Source organism: Passer domesticus (genome assembly GCF_036417665.1).
Source record: "Passer domesticus isolate bPasDom1 chromosome 8 unlocalized genomic scaffold, bPasDom1.hap1 SUPER_8_unloc_1, whole genome shotgun sequence".
Taxonomy (NCBI): domain Eukaryota; kingdom Metazoa; phylum Chordata; class Aves; order Passeriformes; family Passeridae; genus Passer; species Passer domesticus.
Window position 1 is genome coordinate 1,211,164 of NW_026989900.1, and position 19,604 is coordinate 1,230,767.

Consider the following 19,604-nt stretch of genomic DNA (forward strand, 5'->3'; position numbering starts at 1 on the left):
GAGGAAGTCATTGAGATGAAACTTCACTGGGGGAAAGATCTTCACAGCCCTCCACATGGTGAGTCAGTGGATGCAGGGCAATGTCCCCTGTGCTCCTGGAGGGATCTCCTGAAGCTGGCACACCCCACAGCCTGGGGGATGTGCCAGGACGACTCTCCCAATTTCTCTGTGGCAGGGGAGCAGGAGGAGGAGGATGTGCTGCAGAGCGGGGCTGCCCTGGGCACCATCAGAGGGACAGGGCAGGATGGCTCCTGCTGCCAGGGATGGCTGCGGGGTCTGAAGCTGGGGCTGCAGCCAGGGCTGCCCAGGGCTGTCCTGCAGAGCAGGTCCTGCAGCCCTCAGAGCTCTTGGCCAGCCCAGGGGATGTGCCACCTGCCAGGGGCAGCTCTCAGCCTGCCTGGCAGCTCCCCATGGATGCTGCAGGGGAGCCGTGGGGGCAAGGAGTGACTCCTGCCAGGGCAGGTCCTGCTGCAGTGGAGAGGGTGCTGTGTGGGCCAGGGCTGCTCAGAGCTCCAGCTCACGCCCAGCTCATTCCTGAGGGGACTTTTCATGAGCTCATTCAGGGCAGGGGTTTCCTGCTTGGGTCTCTGCTTTCCTGAATCTGTGCTCCCACTTTTCCCTGGCTCAGCTTGGTGGCAATGGAAACTCAGCTGTGCAGGGCAGAACAGGGGCTGAGGCTCTTAAACCATTACCCTGAGTTTTTCTGGGAACCTCAGCAAGTGTCCCCCCACTCCCCAGCCTCCAGGCCCATCCAGCATCACCTTTCCATGGTGCCCAGGCTGGGGGAGCTGTTCTTTAATCCCTGCAGCCCTGAGCAGCTGCAGGGCAGAGCTGGCCCAGGGGCTGGGCTGGGCTCTGGAAGCTCTGACAGGGAAGGAGCCCGGGGCCACAGGAGCAGCTCGGGCTGGCACAGCTCCAGCAGCAGAGCAGTGGGCAGGGAGGGAGGGAGGCAGTGCTGAGGGAAGCCCTGCTTCAGGGCAGATGTGGCACTGCCAGCCCTGCCCTGCAGGGCAGACACTGCCCTGAGCAGCACAGCTCTTGTGTCCCCTCCCAGCCAGCACAGCCCTTAGCCCGGGGGCTCGGGGCCCTCAGTCCCTGCTGGGCTGGCAGAGCAGCCCCAGAGATGAAGGGCATCTCTCCTGCCATGTGCCCATTCCTGCTGACAGGGCCTGAGGGCCACTGCCCTGCCCTGGTGCTGCCTGGCAGGGGCTGGGCAGGGCTGGGCAGGGAAAGGCTTTTCCTCAGGCCTGGCTTTCTCTCTCCTTGCCTTGCCCAGGTGCTCCTGGCATTGCTGAGGGGCTCTCTGGGATGGCAGTTCCAGCTGCAGGGTCAGGCCCAGCCCTTGGGCTCCTCCTGTGCAGGCTGAGCACAGCACTGGGGTGTCCCAGCTCCCTGTGCCCGGGGAGCTCTGGGCAGGGCAGGCTGGCAATGAGTAAACTCTCCTCAGGCAGTGCCATGGACAGGACCCTTGGTGTGTCCTTGGGATGCCATCCAAGCTGTGAGCTGCCTCCAGGGGACACGGGGGGACAGGAGTGTCCTTGGCCAGAGTGGGGCTGAGACTCTGAGAAAGGCTGAGCCAGTTTGCTCTGCTGTGGGTCCCTCTGCTCTCAGCTGTGTCAGGCTGATTTCCAGGGGAACACAGGGACTGCCCTGGATCTCAGAAATGGCAGCTGGGGACAGATGGGAGTGACAGAGCAGCTCCCCTCACCCTTCACTGAGTCACAGCCACTGCTCTTGCATTGCTCAGTTCTCTCTGACCTCCCTGGGCACAGCAGGAAACCCTCTCAAACTGCCTTTGGCTGTCACCATTCCTTGGCCCTGGGACAGGAGATGCTGCCGAGATCCTCTGCCTCAGGAGCAGTTGAGGCTGATGAAGTCCAAGCCCAGGACTGGCCCCTGTCCCCGTTCCCATGACCTCACTGCTGCAGAGCAGAGCTGACCCCTCGGTGTCCATGGGCAGAGCCCCTGCTCGTCACAGCAACAGGGCCAGATCCCAGCAGAGCTCCAGGTACAGGGCTATGAGAAAAGGAAAATTGAATGGCACAGAGCAGCAGGGGGAGGGCTGGGAAAAAGGGTTTGGACATCACACATCAAAATCTGCCCTGACTTACTACTGTCTCCTCCTTGGACAGGACTCCATGGCCAGTGTGAAGAAATGTCCAACAGCTGCTCCATCAGCCACTTCCTCGTGCTGGCATTGGCAGACATGCGGCAGCTGCAGCTCCTGCACTTCTGCCTCTTGCTGGGCATCTCCCTGGCTGCCCTCCTGGGCAACGGCCTCATCATCAGCGCCGTAGCCTGCGGCCACCACCTGCACACGCCCATGTTCTTCTTCCTGCTCAACCTGGCCCTCACTGACCTGGGCCTCATCTATACCATTGTCCCCAAAGCCATGCACAATTCCCTCTGGGACACCAGCAACATCTCCTACTCAGGGTGTGCTGCACAGGTATTTTTCTTTGCCTTTTTCATTGCATCAGAATTTGCATTTCTCACCATCATGTGCTACGACCGCTACGTGTCCATCTGCAAACCCCTGCACTACGGGACCCTCCTGGGCAGCAGAGCTTGTGCCCACATGGCAGCAGCTGCCTGGGCCAGTGCCTTTCTCAATGATCTCATGCACACAGCCAATACATTTTCCCTGCCCCTTTGCCATGGCAATGCCCTGCACCAGTTCTTCTGTGAAATCCCTCAGATCCTCAAGCTCTCCTGCTCACACTCCAGCTACAGGGAAATTGGGCTTCTTGTGGTCACTTTCTGTTTAGGCTTTGGTTGTTTTGTGTTCATTGTTTTCTCCTATGTGCAGATCTTCAGGGCCGTGCTGAGGATCCCCTCTGAGCAGGGCCGGCACAAAGCCTTTTCCACCTGCCTCCCTCACCTGGCTGTGCTCTCCCTGTTCCTCAGCACTGACACGTTTGTCTACCTGAAGCCCTCTTCCATCTCCTCCCCATCCCTGGATCTGGCCCTGTCAGTTCTGTACTCGGTGGTGCCTCCAGCCCTGAACCCCCTCATCTAGAGCCTGAGGAACCAGGAGCTCAAGGAATCTCTCAGGAAAGCCATGTCTGTGTGCTCTTCAGCCTTTTCATTGTCCCATAACAACCCTCACAGCTTTGCACTGAGAGCCACACAACAGCTGGAAACACACCCCTGGTTTGGCTCCTGCTGTCTCTCAGCTGTCTCCCTCCATCAAGGGGCTGCGAGTGGGTCAGACCCTGGGAAGGGACAGCAGGCCAGAGTCCCAAATTAACCAAAGGGATATTCCAGACTGTATGGGACTAGTTGTGGTATAAATGCTAAGGAAGGAGGAATAATAGAGGGCATTTCCTATCTACAGTGTTTGCCTTTCTGATCAACCACTCTGCCTGCTCAAGTTCTGCTTCCTGGGAAGTGGCTGAACATCACTCGCTGGTGGGAAGTAGAGAATAAAATTATTGGGATTTTTTTTTCTGGTTGCTGGTGCACGTAAAAACTTCTTATTTTGCTATAGAAAACTGCCTTATCTCAATCTATGATTTGTCTCCCATATTATTTTCTCTCCCCTGTCCAGCCATGGAGGGGAGTGCTAGAGCAGCTTGGTAGGCACATGGACTTCAGCAGAGGTAACCCACCAGAAGAAGCCACAGAAGGCCAGCTTTCCTCTGTCAGCAACTCACAGTGCATGTCAGAAGAGGCCAAGTCTACCCTTAAGTAGATTTTAATGTTTTTCTGCTTCTGATTCTGTTACATTAAATGCTATTCACCCTCTTTATCTTAATTATCCCTCCTTCATGTGTGACCCAGAGACATTGTGTAACCAGGGAGCATTTTATTTAGGTGAAATAAATGAATCTGCAACCACTTTTTAAAACTTTTTGTACTATCCTTATCAGAGCAGCAATGAACAGCAATGGGCACAGCTTTGTGGCTGCCCCAGCTTTGGGATGGGCCCTGGGCCTGGAGCAGGAGCAGCTCTTGAGGGCCCCAAGGCCGGGGCTCTTGTGCTGCCCTGGGCACATGGGATGGCAGCAGGGGCTGCAGAGCTCTCAGCACCTGAGCCAGAGGGGAGCAGGGCAGCCAGTGAGCTGCAGCTGCTGCTGTGCCCTTGGCAGGGGCTGAGGCCGTGGGGCCAGTGGCCAGAGCAGCCTGGCCTGAGCAGAGCTGTGGGGCCAGAGCCGGCTGGGCTGGGCTGGGGAGAGGCCCTTGGTGCTGCCCAGAGCTCAGGGCAGCTGGCAGAGCTTGCAGGGAGCTGGGCTGGGCTCAGAGAGCCTGCCCCAGAAACCATCAGTGTCCATCTCAGCCTGGCTGAGCGTGCAGGGGCAGGACTCAGCCCAGGCCTTGTGGGGCAGGGCCAGCGTCTGTGCAAGGCATTGAAAACAGGCAAGTGCCCCAGAGAGGAGGCTGCTCTGTGCCCTTGGTGGCACGGACAGAGCAGGGAGGGGGCCCAGGACATTTGTCAGTGCCAGCGTCTGTGCCCAGCCCTTGGCAGCCCTGGCTGCTGAGCCCAGCTTTGGCCTGGGCTGAGTTTGGCTGTGGCCCAGCTCCATCCTCCTGCGGGGCTCAGGGCCTGTTCCCGGCCATGGCCAGCCCTGGCCGGCCTCTCTGCTGGCCCAGAGGCCGGCAGAGCCCGGGGCAGGGCTGTCTGTGCAGGCCCACAGGTGCCAGGTGTTGCTTTGACTGCAACCCCTGGTGCGAGGACACGAGGCTTGACTCCATTTTGATCAGAAGGCTGATTTATTATGTTATATATTATACTAAAATACTACATTACAACTATACTAAAAGAACAGAGAGAAAAGGATCAGAAGGCTACAAAGACAAGAATAGAACAGGAATGAATAACAAAAATCCTGTGACTGCTCACAGCCTTGGCACAGGTGGCTGTGATTGGTCACTGATTGAAAACAATCCACATGAACCAATGGAAGATTCACCTGTGGCACTCCACAGCAGCAGATAGTTATTGTTTACATTTTCCTGAGGCTCTCAGCTCCTCAGAACAGGAAAAATCCTAGCAGAGGCTTTTTCCCTAAATTATCATGGCAACATCTCACCCTTTAAAATTATTAAATTAAATAGAAAAAGAAATGTTTGCAATCTCTTCCACTAGGGCTTTGCAGAAGAGAGAACAACACCTCTTGAGGTTCATCTGTTGCCAATCAAAATCTCAATCATCTGCTGATGTGGAATGGTCAGGGAAATTCTTCACCTGTAGAACATTCAGGGAAATTCTTCACTTATCAAACATCAAATTCTATCATAACACTAAAACAATCCTAAAATATAAGAAAATGCAAAAACTCATGCAAAAACGTTCATTGTTTCAAGTCCAAACAGCTGAATTTCAGGACAGAGTCCATGGACTGAAGATGCTCTTCTTTGACATCTCTGGAAGTCCCCTTTGGTCCTGAAACAGGCTTGCAGAATTCTGAAACAAAGAACTGCTAAAGAAAACAAGAATTATCAAACAATTCATTGACAGTCATAAAACAATTCAGAGAAAAATTCTGAAATGCCCTGGCCAGAGCCCTTCACTGAACCACTTGTGCTGAGGCCACTTTTGGCTTTCCAATGCTTTTGAGCTGCTAGCTCTTTCCACTTTTCTTTATAATTTTTTTTTTTTTTTTAAAGAAGAAGAGCAACAGCAGCAGCAGAGGGTCTCTCGGACCCTTGGATGGCCCTGGTCCTGGTGGACGGACCAGAGAACCCAGACCTGGCTCACAGAATGGTGGCCCAGGTCCCTGTGGGGAAAGCAAAGTCCCCAAACCCAGCACTGGACGGGGCGGAGGCTCCAGCCCAGGGAAATGAGCCAAACGGCCCAGAACCGGCCTGTGAGGCGGGCTCTGTGTGCTCAGAACCTGGCAGGACCATGCTGCCAGTGTCTTCAGAGCAGAAATGACCCACTGCTTCCTCCCCCCAGAAGCACCAGTGCACACCGGCAGCTCGAGAAGAGAAGCTTTCTCAGGAATTGTCATCCCAGATCTGAGGGTTTCTTGTCCCCAGAGCAAGTGAGCAATGCTTGCTTTGCTCTGTGCCTCTTGCTCCTGCAATGCAAATGCCACTGCTCCTGCTTTCTGCCCCTCGGCACCACCCCCATCCCCACTGGGCTGGGAACCAGAGGCAGATGCCACAGGAGCCAACTCCCCCACGCTGCTGGGGCGCTCGGAGGGAGGCAGGCACCCCAACCCCCAGGGACAAGCCCCCGACCACACGCGAAGTGACCCAGAAACCATACTGATTTTGAACACAGCCAGCTGAACTGCTCCTGCAGTTAGCTGGAGGGCCACGCCTCCTCCACGGAAGGACAGGCTGTCCGCAGGGTCTGATGCGAATGACAGAGCTCTGGAAGCCAGCGGGACAGCTGGGGTGGGTGGCGCGGGCAGCACAGGCGCTGGTGTCGGCTCTTGAGGCGGTCCCGTGGGCTCAGCACTGTTCTCAGCATGCTCTTGCACTGCAATTGGGTCGGCTGGAAGCAGCGGGACTGGCACGGGCAGCGGGGGCGCATCCCCCGCCGGGCTGGGCGCAGCGGCCGAGTCTCCTTCGGGGTCTGGACACTGCAGCGCAGGCGCAGCCATCAAGGCCGGCCGAGCTGGCCCGGGCAGCGGCAGGACCACGGGCGGAGCCGCAGGGTCCGGTGCCTCCCGCGGGGCTGGGTGAGGCGGAGCCGCGGGGTCCGGCACCTCCCGCGGCACCGGCTGAGGCAGGGTCGGCTCCGCTGCCTCCCGGAGTGGGGGCAGCGGAGAATTCCACGGCGAAGCAGGCGGGGCTGGCTCCCCATCCCCCCCAAGAGAAAGAGCTGGGGGAGAAGGCAGCTCTGCCTGCTCATGCTCCAAGGGAGCGGAGAAAAACTTTTGCTCAGCTGTGGGCAATGCGGGGGGGCTGCGAACCCGCGGTTCGTCTTCTTTGAGAGGCTTCTCTCGTGCCGAACCTGGTGGGAATGGAGCGCGACCGCGCCGGGCCACGATGACCCCCGCAGCCTCCCTTTTTTTCAAAATATAGAAGAGGCATAGGTGCACTCCATACATTGTTGGGAGTGTAACACCCTGGTCCTTTGTCCACTCAAAAGCAGCCTCCATGAACTGCCAAAGATCTATATCGAGGGAGTATACCACATTTGTAAAAAATCTATGAAATTCTGCCCATCTGAAAAACCGATCATACAGTTCCTTGCAAAAAATCAAATCGTGTCCCCATTTGCGCCAGAGTTCAATAACTTTCTCCTCTGACGCAGTAAACGGAACCTGAGCTTCCGAAGGTACATTTTTCCAACTTTCCTCCCACCTTCTACGAGTGGCAGGATCTTCAGGAAGGGAAAAAATAACAGTACCTTTAGACAGTGTCCTTGTGGATCCAGCTGTGCAGGTCTGCTGCTCTGCGGTCTCTGGACACAATGTCCAGGCAAGTCCAACAGGTTCTTCTGTTTGCCTTGGCTGTGAACTCTGCCCATCTTTAGGGTCTCGTTTCTTCAGCTCCAGGCTGGACTCCGTGGTCACTCCTGGGGTGACCATCAGTTTCACACATCCAGGGGTCACCAATTGTTGTTTAGACAAAGACCCCTTGTGTGAGGACACGAGGCTTGACTCCATTTTTATCAGAAGGCTGATTTATTATGTTATATATTATATTAAAATACTACATTACAACTATACTAAAAGAACAGAGAGAAGAAGATCAGAAGGCTACAAAGACAAGAATAGAATAGCAATCAATAACAAAAATCCTGTGACTGCTCACAGCCTTGGCACAGGTGGCTGTGATTGGTCACTAATTGAAAACAATCCACATGGACCAATGGAAGATGCACCTGTGGCCTTCCACAGCAGCAGATAGTTATTGTTTACATTTCTTTCCTGAGGCTCTCAGCTCCTCAGGACAGGAAAAATCCTAGGAAAGGATTTTTCATAGAATATCATGGCTACACTTGGGCTCTGTGCTTTCCTTCCTATGGAAATGAACCATCCTTCTTGTCTACATAGAAATGGCTGAAATTTGGGTTCCACCACACAAATTCCCTATATCCGAGGATTGTTTTGAGACAAAAGCAATTAAGAAAGAGAGGTCTGTGTGGCCTAGGCCTCTTATGCCTGCCTTTCATCTGCCCCTGAAACACTGGTGTTCTGTGCTTTCCTTCCTACAGAAAAGAGCCATCCTTCTCCTCTTGGTGTCCATGTCTGAAATTGGGATTCAACCTCTAAAATTCTGTATATCCCAGAGCTGCTCCCAGGCAAAATCTGCCAGTACCTCCAAGTTTGGCTGGCCTTGGCCTCTGGTGACTGGCCCTGCAACACTGGGGCTTGGTTCTTTACTTCCCATGGAGTTCACTAGGACATGGTGGGGACCTCATGAAACCAAGGAGATCATTGTGGCACCAGTGGAGCCCATGGAACCAAGGGGTCATGGTGACACAGCAGGGCTTCATGGAACCCAGAGACCATTATGGCTCTGTGGGGCCTGATGGAACCATGGAGACCATTCTGACCCTTCAGGGCCTCGTGTCACCAAGGGGGCATTATGACACCTCAGGGCCTCATGGAAGCAAGGGACCATTGGGACACAGTGGGGCCCCATGGAACTGAGCGAACACGTAGCAGGTCTGGCTGGCTTGGCCACCCAGGAGCCACCTGACAGGTCTGGCTGATGTTGGGATGTCAAGGGCTGCCTCTCATCAGCTCCTGGGGCACTGGGGCTCCGTGCTTTCCTTGCTATAGGAAAGAACTGTCTGTCTTTTCAGATTCCCATTTCCAAAATTGGTATTCTCCCTAAAAAGTTTTCTCTATGCAAGGATATCTCTCAGAACAAAACCTGCCAGCTCTGGCTGGGTTTGGCCTCTGGTGGTAACCTCTCATCTGCCCCTGAAACAATGGGGTTCTTTTCCTTCCTTACTGTGCAAAGAAAATGGATTTCATGTCAAGGGGCCATGGCCAAAATTAGAATTTGGCGTCCCAAATTCTGCAAATCCAAGGATAGCTCCCAGACAAAAGTAGCCAGGACAGACAGGTCAGGCTGGCCCTGTCCTCTGGTGATTTCTTTAGATTATGAGCTGAATGTTTTCAACTGAAAACACCTTGGAGAGGGCCCGGAGATCTTCCAAGGAGGGATTTTGAGGCCTTGGGCACATGACTACTACATATGGGCAAAGGAGCTCTGTGCTCTGTGCTGTTGTGGTGGTTTTGCCTCACGGAAGTGATGTTCTAAGAGAAGCTGCTAGCAGTTTCCTCCATGTCTGACAAAAAACCCAATCAGTAATTAGCTTTGAGAACTGACAATCTGTTAAACCACTAAGGAAACTGTACACGGCTCTGTGAAGACACGTGTTAAAGATGAGAAGGCCTGGGAGGGTCTCTTTCCCTTCTGGCCAGCAAAGAGGTAACAAGGCTGGCCCAGCCCCGTCTCAGCCAGGCCGGGCCGGGTGGTTCCTGCCGTGGGGCCGGGCCCCTTCCCAGGGAGCCCCCCAGCCCCATCGGCTGCCGGGCAGGGCAGGGGAGGCCGCGGGGCCGAGGCCGGGCCGGGCCATGGCTGCGGTTGCCAACACCTGGGCGCTACCGAGCCCTGCCCCGCCGCCAGCCCGGGCCCAGCCAGGATCCGCTGGGCCCCAGGAGCAGCCCCGGGCTGGGCCGGCTCGGACAAGATTCTGCCACCCTTGGGGTTCACCCGCAAGCCCCGGGCAGGGGGAGGAGAAGCCATGGGCCCCGGCCGTGCTGCTGCTGTGTTCTGGCCTGGCTGCTGAGATCCTGGCCCTGCCCCAGTGCGGCCCATCCTGACACAGCCCCAGCGCAGCCGCTGCAGAAACCTCCATCGTAAAACAGCTCCGGCCACAAGGACCCAGCCCGGCCGGGGTCACGGAACCATCTGCAGGCCCCGGGAGAGATATTAACTCTTTCAGTGCTTCCATCCTCTCTCGAGGGAGAGAAAAGGACAAAGTGCAGGCACACAGAGGAGCAACATGAAGACACCAAGGTCAGCAAAGAGGAAGTTGAGTCCTTCCTCCTCTCCAGATGGGAGAGATGAGAAAATGCCTTCATCTTGGGGCTGAAATCCTCTTGTAAAGCTATGGAGAAGGATGTAATTCATACATCAGACTCTCTTTTTCCCTATAATGCATTGAAAACTGTGGGGAGATGACTTGTTCAGCAAAGGCCTCCATACTAAAATATGCAAATGTTGAAGTAACTGTGATCCCATGAGAAGTTTGAACAGAGAAAGAGAGCAGAGTGATGAGACCCTGAGCCCTCACAGAGAGAAGAACATCTCTGTTCTCAGAGATGAAGATGATTTCAGAAATAGATGAAGAGAACATTTGCTCTTAAACAGCTCATCTTTAAATTAATACCCTATAAGCTGACATGGCCCATAAACACAGCTGTGGGAAAAGCTGTGCAGGAGAAAATGAGAGGGACTTCACAACTGCAGATTTTTCAGGCAGGTGCAATTCATGGAAATTGAGAGGCACAAGAGAACTGTTTTCTTATGGAAAAAATCTCCATAGCATGAAAGAGAGACTCCTCTCCCTAAGTGAACTGAAGAAAGACTATTCTAGATGTGGTAAACTGACTAAATTTTAGATTTTGTCTATTTACATTGACAGTAAGAAAGAAGAGGTTGTAGGGAAAGAAAAGTGTTCTGAAAGTTTTGTTCTGATTCTTATTACTCTTTCTTTTAGTTACTATTAATAAACTTTTCTTTATACCCTTTTAAAGTTTTGAGCCTACTTTGCCTTTCTCCTAATCCTTTCTCACAGCACGAAATGAGTAAGAATATTCTAGTGAGTGCACTGGTAATTAGCCAACACTGAACCCACCACACTAATTGATGCATTGGCTGAGAAATCTCAAAAATGGCTGACCAAAACCACTACAGAAACCTTCCTGATGAACTGCATGAGAGCAGAGGGAAATCAAGGCAGAGCCATGGTTTCTGAGGACTTAATTCATCCTAATGAGCTCCATGGTGCATCTGGACCTCAGGGCCTTAGAGGAGATTGCACAATCCATTCCAGGAGTCAAAGTCAAAGGAAGTACCCAAAGTGTCTCAAAGCATGAATGGGTCTCACTGAGGTCCATCCCCAACACAGGCTCCTCATGGACTCCTTGGGGAGAGAATTGGAGATCAGGATTGCACAAAAAAGGTTCTCAGAGACTCAGTGTAGAAAGGAAAATCCAAAGTACCTTAAAAGCCTTGAGTATCTCAAAGCATTCATGAGCCCCATTGAGTGTAAATGGCACACTCTCAAGGGACTCATTAAAGCAGATAATTGGAGCCTGGGACTGCACAATCTTTCTCACGGAGTCTCTATCAAAAGGGAAACACCAAGGACCTTAAAATAACTGAAGTACCTTGAAGCATTAATGAGCTCCACTGAGTGTTGTTAGTGACAAAGCCTCTCCAGGGACTAATTACAGCAGATAATTGGAGGCCATGATTGCAGAGACCTCTCAGAGATTCCAAGGCAAAAGCCAAAGCCAAAGTCCTTTGAAAAACCTGCAGTCCCTGGGACATTCAGGAGCCCCCAGGGCCATTGCTGAGTAAGGCTCCCCAGGGACTCCTTCCAGCAGATCCTTGAGGCCACTGGCATGTGGGCTAGGGGGGGATGCTGAGGGCAGGACAAGGGGCTGACAGTGCCCAGCCTGTCTGGGGCTGTGCCAGGAGGCCCCAGGGCCTCAGGACAAGGTGTCTCCTCCCAGCCCTTGCTGGCACAGACCCTGCTGTGCCCCCGGGCACCAAGACTTGGCTTCTCTTTGTCCCCACCTGTCATCACTGCCTCCAGTTCTCTGCTCTGCCTGGGGCCTGGGGACACTTTCTCAGTGGTGTCCCTCAGTGGGACCCATTAAAAGTCCAAGAAACTTTGGAGTTGGATTCTGACTTGGAGTTCTGGAGAGGTTTCTTCAGCTGCCTCTCAGGGACTGATGTTCAGAGCCTCAGCACAAAGCCCCAGAGGGTCATTAAAGTCCTTGTGCTGTGTCTGTGCTGCTGAGCTGGTCTGGGCTCCTGGCACAGAGGCAGCTCCTGGTAAGCAAGAAGAGCTTCAAAAGCACATTTCTCTTGATGAGCAGCTCTTGTGGCAGCCCAGCAGGGCTGGGGCACTGCCTGCAGCCAGCCCGGGCACAGCCCAGAGGCACAGAGAGCTTCAATCCGTCAGGGCTGGGAAGGTGCTGAGAAGTGCCTGGGGCAGAATCACTGCCAGCCCTTGGCACAGGAACCTCTGGCTGCAGGACAATGCAGCTGCAGCTCCTGGAGCCATCTCCTAAAGCTGGAACATCCCAATGCCTGCAGACTCTGTGAGTACGTTCTCTGATTCTCTCTTGTGCAGAGCAGCCCGGGGTGCCCAGGGCTGTCCTGCAGAGCAGGCTTCTGCAGCCCAGGGCGCTGTGCTGGGGCAGGGACTCTGCTGCCTGCCAGGGACAGCTCTCAGCCAGCCCAGGGAGCTACTGCCAGCACTGGGGGACAAGATATGGGTGGAAGGAGCCAGCTGGTAATGCTTGGAAATATTCTCCTTGTGTGGTGAGGATGCTGCATTGGTCAGGGCTGCTCCCAGTATGACATTTATCTGCAGAAGAATTCCAAGTAGTTTATGCTGGGAGAACAGCAAGGCAGGTGCTGTACAAAAGAGAAAATCCTGCTTTTTTAATCTACTGTTCTGGGTTGTCTGGATGGGAAATTACACATAGATATTCATCTCTCAGTTCAGGTGGAGAAAAATTAAAAAAACCAAAAATTTCTCAAATCTTACTAATCCAGGCAGTGACAGAATCACCACAGGGCCCCTTAGAGGCACCATCAGTGTCACTTTTCCAGCCTCCTCAGAGTTGCTCTGACGTTGCCATCACAGCCTGCAGAGCCAGAGCTGCCCCTGGGGAGTGCCAGAGCTGCTAGGGGTCTGCAGGGCAGAGCTGAGCCCCCAGGGCTGGGCTGGGCTCTGGCAGCACTGGCAGGGCCCAGCCCTGGACACAGGGAAGAAGCTGCTGGCAGGGACAGCTCCAGGCAGCTGAGCCCTGGGCAGGCAGTGGGGGGAAAATGCCCCCAGGCTGTACTGGGATATTTAAAGTCCTCTCCTAATCCAACTATTCCATGATTACTTTTTTTACATATGCCCAGGCCAAGACAGTGCAAATGTCCAACAGCAGCTCCATCAGGCACTTCCTCCTGCTGGCATTGGCAGACACGCGGCAGCTGCAGCTCCTGCACTTCTGCCTCTTGCTGGGCATCTCCCTGGCTGCCCTCCTGGGCAACGGCCTCATCATCAGCGCCGTAGCCTGCGGCCACCACCTGCACACGCCCATGTTCTTCTTCCTGCTCAACCTGGCCCTCAGCGACCTGGGCTCCATCTGCACCACTGTCCCCAAAGCCATGCACAATTCCCTCTGGGACACCAGCAACATCACCTACACAGGATGTGCTGCACAGCTCTTTTTCTTTGGATATTTCACTTCAGCAGAGTTTTATCTCCTGACCATCATGTGCTACGACCGCTACGTGTCCATCTGCAAACCCCTGCACTATGGGACCCTCCTGGGCAGCAGAGCTTGTGCCCACATGGCAGCAGCTGCCTGGGCCAGTGCCTTTCTCAATGATCTCATGCACACAGCCAATACATTTTCTCTGCCCCTGTGCCATGGAAATGCCCTGGGCCAGTTCTTCTGTGAGGTGCCCCAAATCCTCAAGCTCTCCTGCTCCAAATCCTACCTCAGGAAACTTGCACTTCTTGTGTTTTCCATCTGTTTAGGATTTGGCGGTTTTGTGTTCATTGTTTTCTCCTATGTGCAGATCTTCCGGGCTGTGCTGAGGATCCCCTCTGAGCAGGGCCGGCACAAAGCCTTTTCCACCTGCCTCCCACACCTGGCTGTGATCACCCTGTTCATGACCACTCTTATGTTTGCCCACCTGAAGCCTCCCTCCACGTCCTCCCCATCCCGGGATCTGGCCCTGTCAGTTCTGTATTCGGTGGTGCCTCCAGTCCTAAACCCCCTCATCTACAGCCTGAGGAACCAGGAGCTCAAGGCTGCAGTGTGGGGACTGATGACTGGAGGCTTTAAGGAGTATTAAACTGCTGGCTAATTTCGGCAAATCACTTATAATAAAATTCATCTTTGATGCATCTTGTTGATTTGGATGTGGGTTTTTTTTCTTTTTATTTAATTTCCTTTTATTAATATTGTCCACATTGAAAAGCCAATCTTTGTGCCATTTCTTTTTCTGTTTCTATCCACCTGCTTTGTGGCCACAGACTGTGTCAATGAGGACCTGTGCTCTCTGTGCCTTTAAATGAACTAAAGGATCTCCCAGCAGAGTTTTCTGCAGAGATCCCTCTATTTTTGCCTTCTCTGGAGCTGCAGCAGCAATGTCTGTGTGCAGAGCTGGGGGCAGATCAGTGCTGGCACAGCAGCTGTGCCCAGCAGCAGCAGCAGCACTTGGTGTTGGCAGTGCTGCTGCCGTGGCCCTGCCCCGCTGCCCTGGTGGCCCTGGTGTTGCTGCAGGGCCTGAGTGCTCTCGGGGCCGGGCACAGTCCTGGGGGTGGCAGTGCCGGGGCTGCAGCAGGGACAGGCCATGGGCACTGCTGGGGCAGCGCTGATGCCTCAGGCCAGGCCCTGGGGGCTCCAGGCTCCTTGCCCAGGCTCTCTCAAGAACACGGCCAGGCCAATGCTCAGCACAGAAAAGCCCCAGGGTGAGCAGCCCCAGGCTGGCCGTGGGCAGGCTGGGAGCAAACAGCATGGCTGGGGCTCTGCAAGGGCCCTGGGGGAGACGGGAAGGAGCAGCAGAGCAGGGGCTGATCCCTCAGGTCCTCTTCTGCCTGGCTGCTGTCCAGCCACTCTGTCCCCAGCCTGTAGTGCTGCAGGGGTTGTTGTGGCCAAAGTGCAGGACCCAGCACTTGGATTTGTTCAACCTCACCTTGTTGGATTTGGGCCCTGGATCCAGCCTGCCCAGGGCCCTCTGCAGAGCCCTCCTGCCCTCCAGCAGACCCACACTCACACCCAGCTTGGTGTCATCTGCAAATTTGCTGATGCTGGACTCAATCCCCTCATGCAGATCATCAGTGCAGATAATGGAATCCACGCTGGCTGGCACTCATGCCTCAGCCATCCTGTAGGTGCCCTGTGATGGCTCTCAAGGTCATCTGTTCCATAACCTTGCCAGGCACCCAGGTCAGGCTGACAGGCCTGGAGTTCCCCAGATCCTCCTTCTAGCCCTTCTTGGGGATGGGCTCACATTGGCACCTCCACTCCTCTGGGACCTCCCTGCTGATCCAGGACTGATGGTAAATGATGGAGAGCAGCTTGGGAAGCTCATCCACCAGCTCCATCATCCCTCTAGGATGGATCCCCTCTGATCCCAGAGACACCTGTGAGCACCTGCGTGGCTCAGCAGCTCCCCAGCTGCTTCCTCCTGGATTCCAGGGGGCTGTTCTGCTCCCTGTGCCCATCTACCAGCTCAGGAGAACACTTGTCCTGAGGATAGCCTGTCTTATTGTTGAAAACTGAGGCAAAGAAGGGGTGAAAGACCTCAGCCCATTCTTCATCTTTGGTAATCATATCCCTCACAATAAGAAATGCAGGTTGTCCTTACCCCTCCTTTTGACATTAATGTGCTTATAAAAACATAATAATTAACCTTCAGAGAAGTATCCAAGTTAAGTCGTAACTGAGCTTTCACTTCTCTAATTTTCTTTCTGCAGAACCTAACAACAACCTTAAACATTTCTTGATTTACCTGCCCCTATGTCCGAAGGTGCTGCACCCTCTTTTTAACCCCTAAATTCCTGCAACAGCTCCATGCCCAGCCATGACAGTCATTTCCCCTCTGGGTCATCTTTCTGCACAAAGGGACAACCTACTCTTGCTCCTTCAAGATTTCTTTTTTGAAGTGTTTCCATCCTTCCTGGAGCTTGTAGTTTTTAAGGGCTGTTTCTTTTAAAAGAATCAGTATCTGATTTGGTGCTCCCCAAATCTGCATCCTCAACAGGCCAAAGTCTGCCCTTAAAAGTCCAGTGTAGAAGATTTATTGATGCCCTCCTTCTTTCATGGAATATTTTAAAATTCAATATTTTCACGGTCACTGTGCCCCAAACAGCCTCTGACCAGCACTTCTCCCACCAGCCCTTCTCTGTTTGTGACCAGCAGGAGACAGAGCTTTCCTTGGGAGTGGGAATTGCAGGAAACCTTCCCAAAGTGCAGCTTGGAAGGTTCAGCCTGGAGCTGAGGAGAAAGCAAAGTCCCTGCCAGGGTGGAATTGTGGTGCTCGAGGTGTGGCAGCGTGAGGCTGGGCCATGGCCGGCTCTGTGTGCCAGGAGCCGGCAGCGCTGGGTGCAGGGAGCCCAGGGAGGGCACAGAAACGCTGGCTGAGAAATGCTGGGGCACAGCGAGAGGGGCGAGTGCAGCCGGCCAGGGCACAGGAGCAGCACGCACAGGGGGCACAGCCTGCAGGACAGATGGCCGAGGGCTGGGCAGGGCTGGCAGGGCCACAGGCACCCAGGCCTTTGTGCCCTGGGCTCGGGCAGCGCCTCTGGAGGCCCCACAGCAGGAACTTTCCTGGCAGGGGCTGCACTTTGGGTCTGCCTCGGCCTCCCTAGCCAGGCTGGCAGGGGCTGCAGGTTGATGGCATTTGTCCTTGCTGCCCCTCACATCCCCCTGCCCCACAGAGAGCCCCGAGCCACCCATGAGGGACAGGCCCTGCTGGCCCAGGCTGGGCTCAGGGCTTGGCCTTTCTGCTTCCCCCAGCCAGCCCAGGCCTTGCTCAGCATTGCAGTTCCCTGCCCAGAGCCTTGGGCTCCCTGCACTCCTGGCCTCAAGGATCTGCTCTCAGCAGTCCCTGGGGAGCCTTTGGCACTCCCTGCCCTCACTGGGGCCCAGCCATGCTCCAAGGCACTTGGAGTTTTGCTGCTGACTCCTTGAGCAGCTTCTTCATCCTTCTCTCAGTGCCTGAGGCTCCTGGACCCAGCCCCAAATCCACTGTGGGGCTGATTAAAACACAGAAAGCCCTGGGGAGCTCTTTGTCTCCCTTCAATTGTCTTCAAGTCTCCAGGGCTTGTGCAGTGATTTGAGTTAAGGAGGGAGATTACAAAGTGCACCTCATGATTTTTGGTTTTTTAATCACATATGTGAGTTTGGTTTTTATTTTTCACTGCAGAGAAGAGGTGATAGAAGCATTCCCGAAGTGATTTTGATGCTGAATGTCTTTTTAGGAGGTCTGGGCATGGAGATGAATGAGCCCTTTTTGGGCTGACCCTTTTTGGACAACCTGCTCTTCACCCCCTACCTCACCATGTCTGTCATAACCCACCTGGGACTGACATCCCAAAATATCCAAAAATGTTAATGTAATTTATTCTTTTGTTTTATTCTGTAACACATTATTTTGCGTGATTATTTAATTATGTAAATATTTATTTTCATTTATAATATTAACAGTGGTTTTTCTTACCTAGTTTTTATATTTGCATAAAAAATCTATACGTTTTTAGTAGCCAAGAACATTAATGTTCTTCGGTTCTATGTAGCACATTCCCCTTCCTTAACTAATGAAGATCTATTGGCTATTTATTTCTTCCTCTTTATGGTAATTAGTAATATGTCCAGTCATTTTGTCATCGTTTTTATCATCTTTTTCTCAGACAGGGGCATGGGAGAGCCTTTTGGTGTCCAGAGAGACATTTCTGGGGCACATTTGAGGCAGTTGTGGGTCTGGGGAGGGAATTTAGAAAGAACTTGAGGGTATAGATGACACTTAGGGGAGCCAGGTGGGCACTTGGAGGGGCACTCAGGGATTCTGAGGGACATTTCTGGGTCCGGGGGAGCACTTGGGGGTCCAGGGCGGCCCTTGGAGGTCAGGGAGGGGAATTTGGGGCCCTTCGGGGTCTGTCGAGCCCTTGGGGAGCTCGAACGGGGCTCTCTGGGGCGCGGGGGGTGATGGGAGTTGTAGGCGCAGCTGCAATGGCTTTTGGTGATGACGGGAGATGAAGTCCCGGCTCGAAGAGCGCTGTACCTGCGCCGCGGAGCATGATGGGAGCTGTAGTCCCGGAAGTGGCTGGACCGCGGCGTTTGGGGGTTCAGGAAGGCACTTGGGGTGACACTTCAGGGCCTGAGCCGCGACTTGAGTCCTCGGGGGGAACGTAAATGGTTCGGGAATACCTGGGGGGCGCTTGGGGAGCTCCAACTGGGCTCTTTAAGGCGTGGGGCACGGCACGAGTTTTAGGTGCGGGGCTGTGCTATGAGGAGCTCTGGGGCTGCGGGGGATGAGAGGAGATGAATTCCCAGAAGCGGCTGTACCGGGCATCTGTGGGGCTGGGAGCACTCGGGGGATCCGGGGACTCTTTTTGCAGGGTCCCGAATGGGCTCTGAGGGGCACTGAGGGATCCTGGAGGGTCGGCGGGACACTTATGGGACAGATGGGGGGTGGATGCCGGGGTGGGCTCTGTGGAGCACGGGGCATGACGAGCGTTGCAGTCCCGGCTGCAGTGGGGCTCAATTGCGACTGGAGCATGACAGGAGTTGTAGGAAAAAACGAAAAGATGGCACTGACATCAGGCTCTGCCCTTGAGGCCCCGATCCCTTGGGCTGTTTGGTTGTGAGCGGTGATGGACGGGAGCTCTGGCAAATGGGAGATGGCAGAGGTGGGAACAGCCCATTCAATCCCTCCAGTCCCTCTCAGTATTGCCCAGTTCATCCCCAGTACAACCAAGCACATCCACTATGCCCCTCCAGGCCCTCCCAGTAGAGACCATTTGTCCCAATACACATAAGTTCATTCCCAGTCCCTCTCAGTTCCTCCCAATGCCATCCACAGTATGCCCCAGTGTCTCCCAGTCTTCCCTGCAATGTCCCATGCCCCAGTGTCACTCCCAGTGTCACTCCCAGTATATCCCAGAATGTTCCAGCATGTCCCACTGTGTCTCAGTGTACCCCCACAGTCCATCCCAGTCCATCCAGATTCTCCCTCAGCATTCCTTGTGTTCTCAGGTTGTCCCAGTCCTCCGCAGTGTGAATCCCAGTATATCCCAGTGTCTCCTACAGTGTTCCCAGTGTTCCCCAGTATTTCCCAGTCCTCCCCAGTGTTTCCAAGCACAGTTTAATTTCTCAGGGTTGCCGTGGCAGCCAAACCCAGCAGTGGGGTCAGGGCAGTGTCCATGGCCACAGCCCCTTGCAGTGGCCCAGTGCAGCTTGGGCTGATGATCCACCCTCACAGCTGGCCCAGGGCAGCTCTGCAGTGGTTTTGGTGGCACCTCGGGCTGGCACACACCTGAGGAGTGTGTCTGTGTTCAGTGGGGAAACTCAGGAGTTTGAGATTGCTTCAAAAAATACAAAAAGGGAAAACCCCTCTTAGGCTGAGTGCAGCCAGCTCTGCAAGCCCAGCAGGTCCCAGGTGAGTGAGGACAGACAGGATGGGGCTGGGGAATGTGGAGCAAGGTTGTCCACACTGGGTCAGAGCTCAAGGCACAGCTTCTCTGAGCAGGCCAGAACGCCTGAGGAGAGACCCTGGGTCAATATCAATCACAGAATGCTGCAAATGCCTCTGCTCTGAAGAGAAATGTAATAAAATAAACCCTTTAAAATAGGCGTGTGTATGTCTTACAAGCTCTTTGAAATATTTCTCCATAATTGGACTTGGAAAACTTTAATGACCCTCTCAGGGCTTTG

At 54.1% G+C, this 19,604-nt stretch overlaps 2 protein-coding genes across 2 annotated transcripts in view; both read left to right on the forward strand.

Moving 5' to 3' along the window:
• Positions 1–19,604, forward strand: part of LOC135291591 (zinc finger protein 239-like) — a 208,789-nt gene that overhangs the window by 26,507 nt on the left and 162,678 nt on the right. The gene's annotated exons all lie outside the window — the stretch shown is intronic.
• The window catches only part of LOC135291570 (zinc finger and SCAN domain-containing protein 2-like), a gene marked incomplete at its 5' end in the record, with an annotated part of 173,284 nt that overhangs the window by 5,188 nt on the left and 148,492 nt on the right, over positions 1–19,604 (forward strand). Inside the window, one exon of the mRNA XM_064405850.1 lies at positions 2,478–2,502. Coding sequence (XP_064261920.1) covers positions 2,478–2,502 — 25 coding nt within the window. The remainder of the gene's footprint in view (positions 1–2,477; positions 2,503–19,604) is intronic.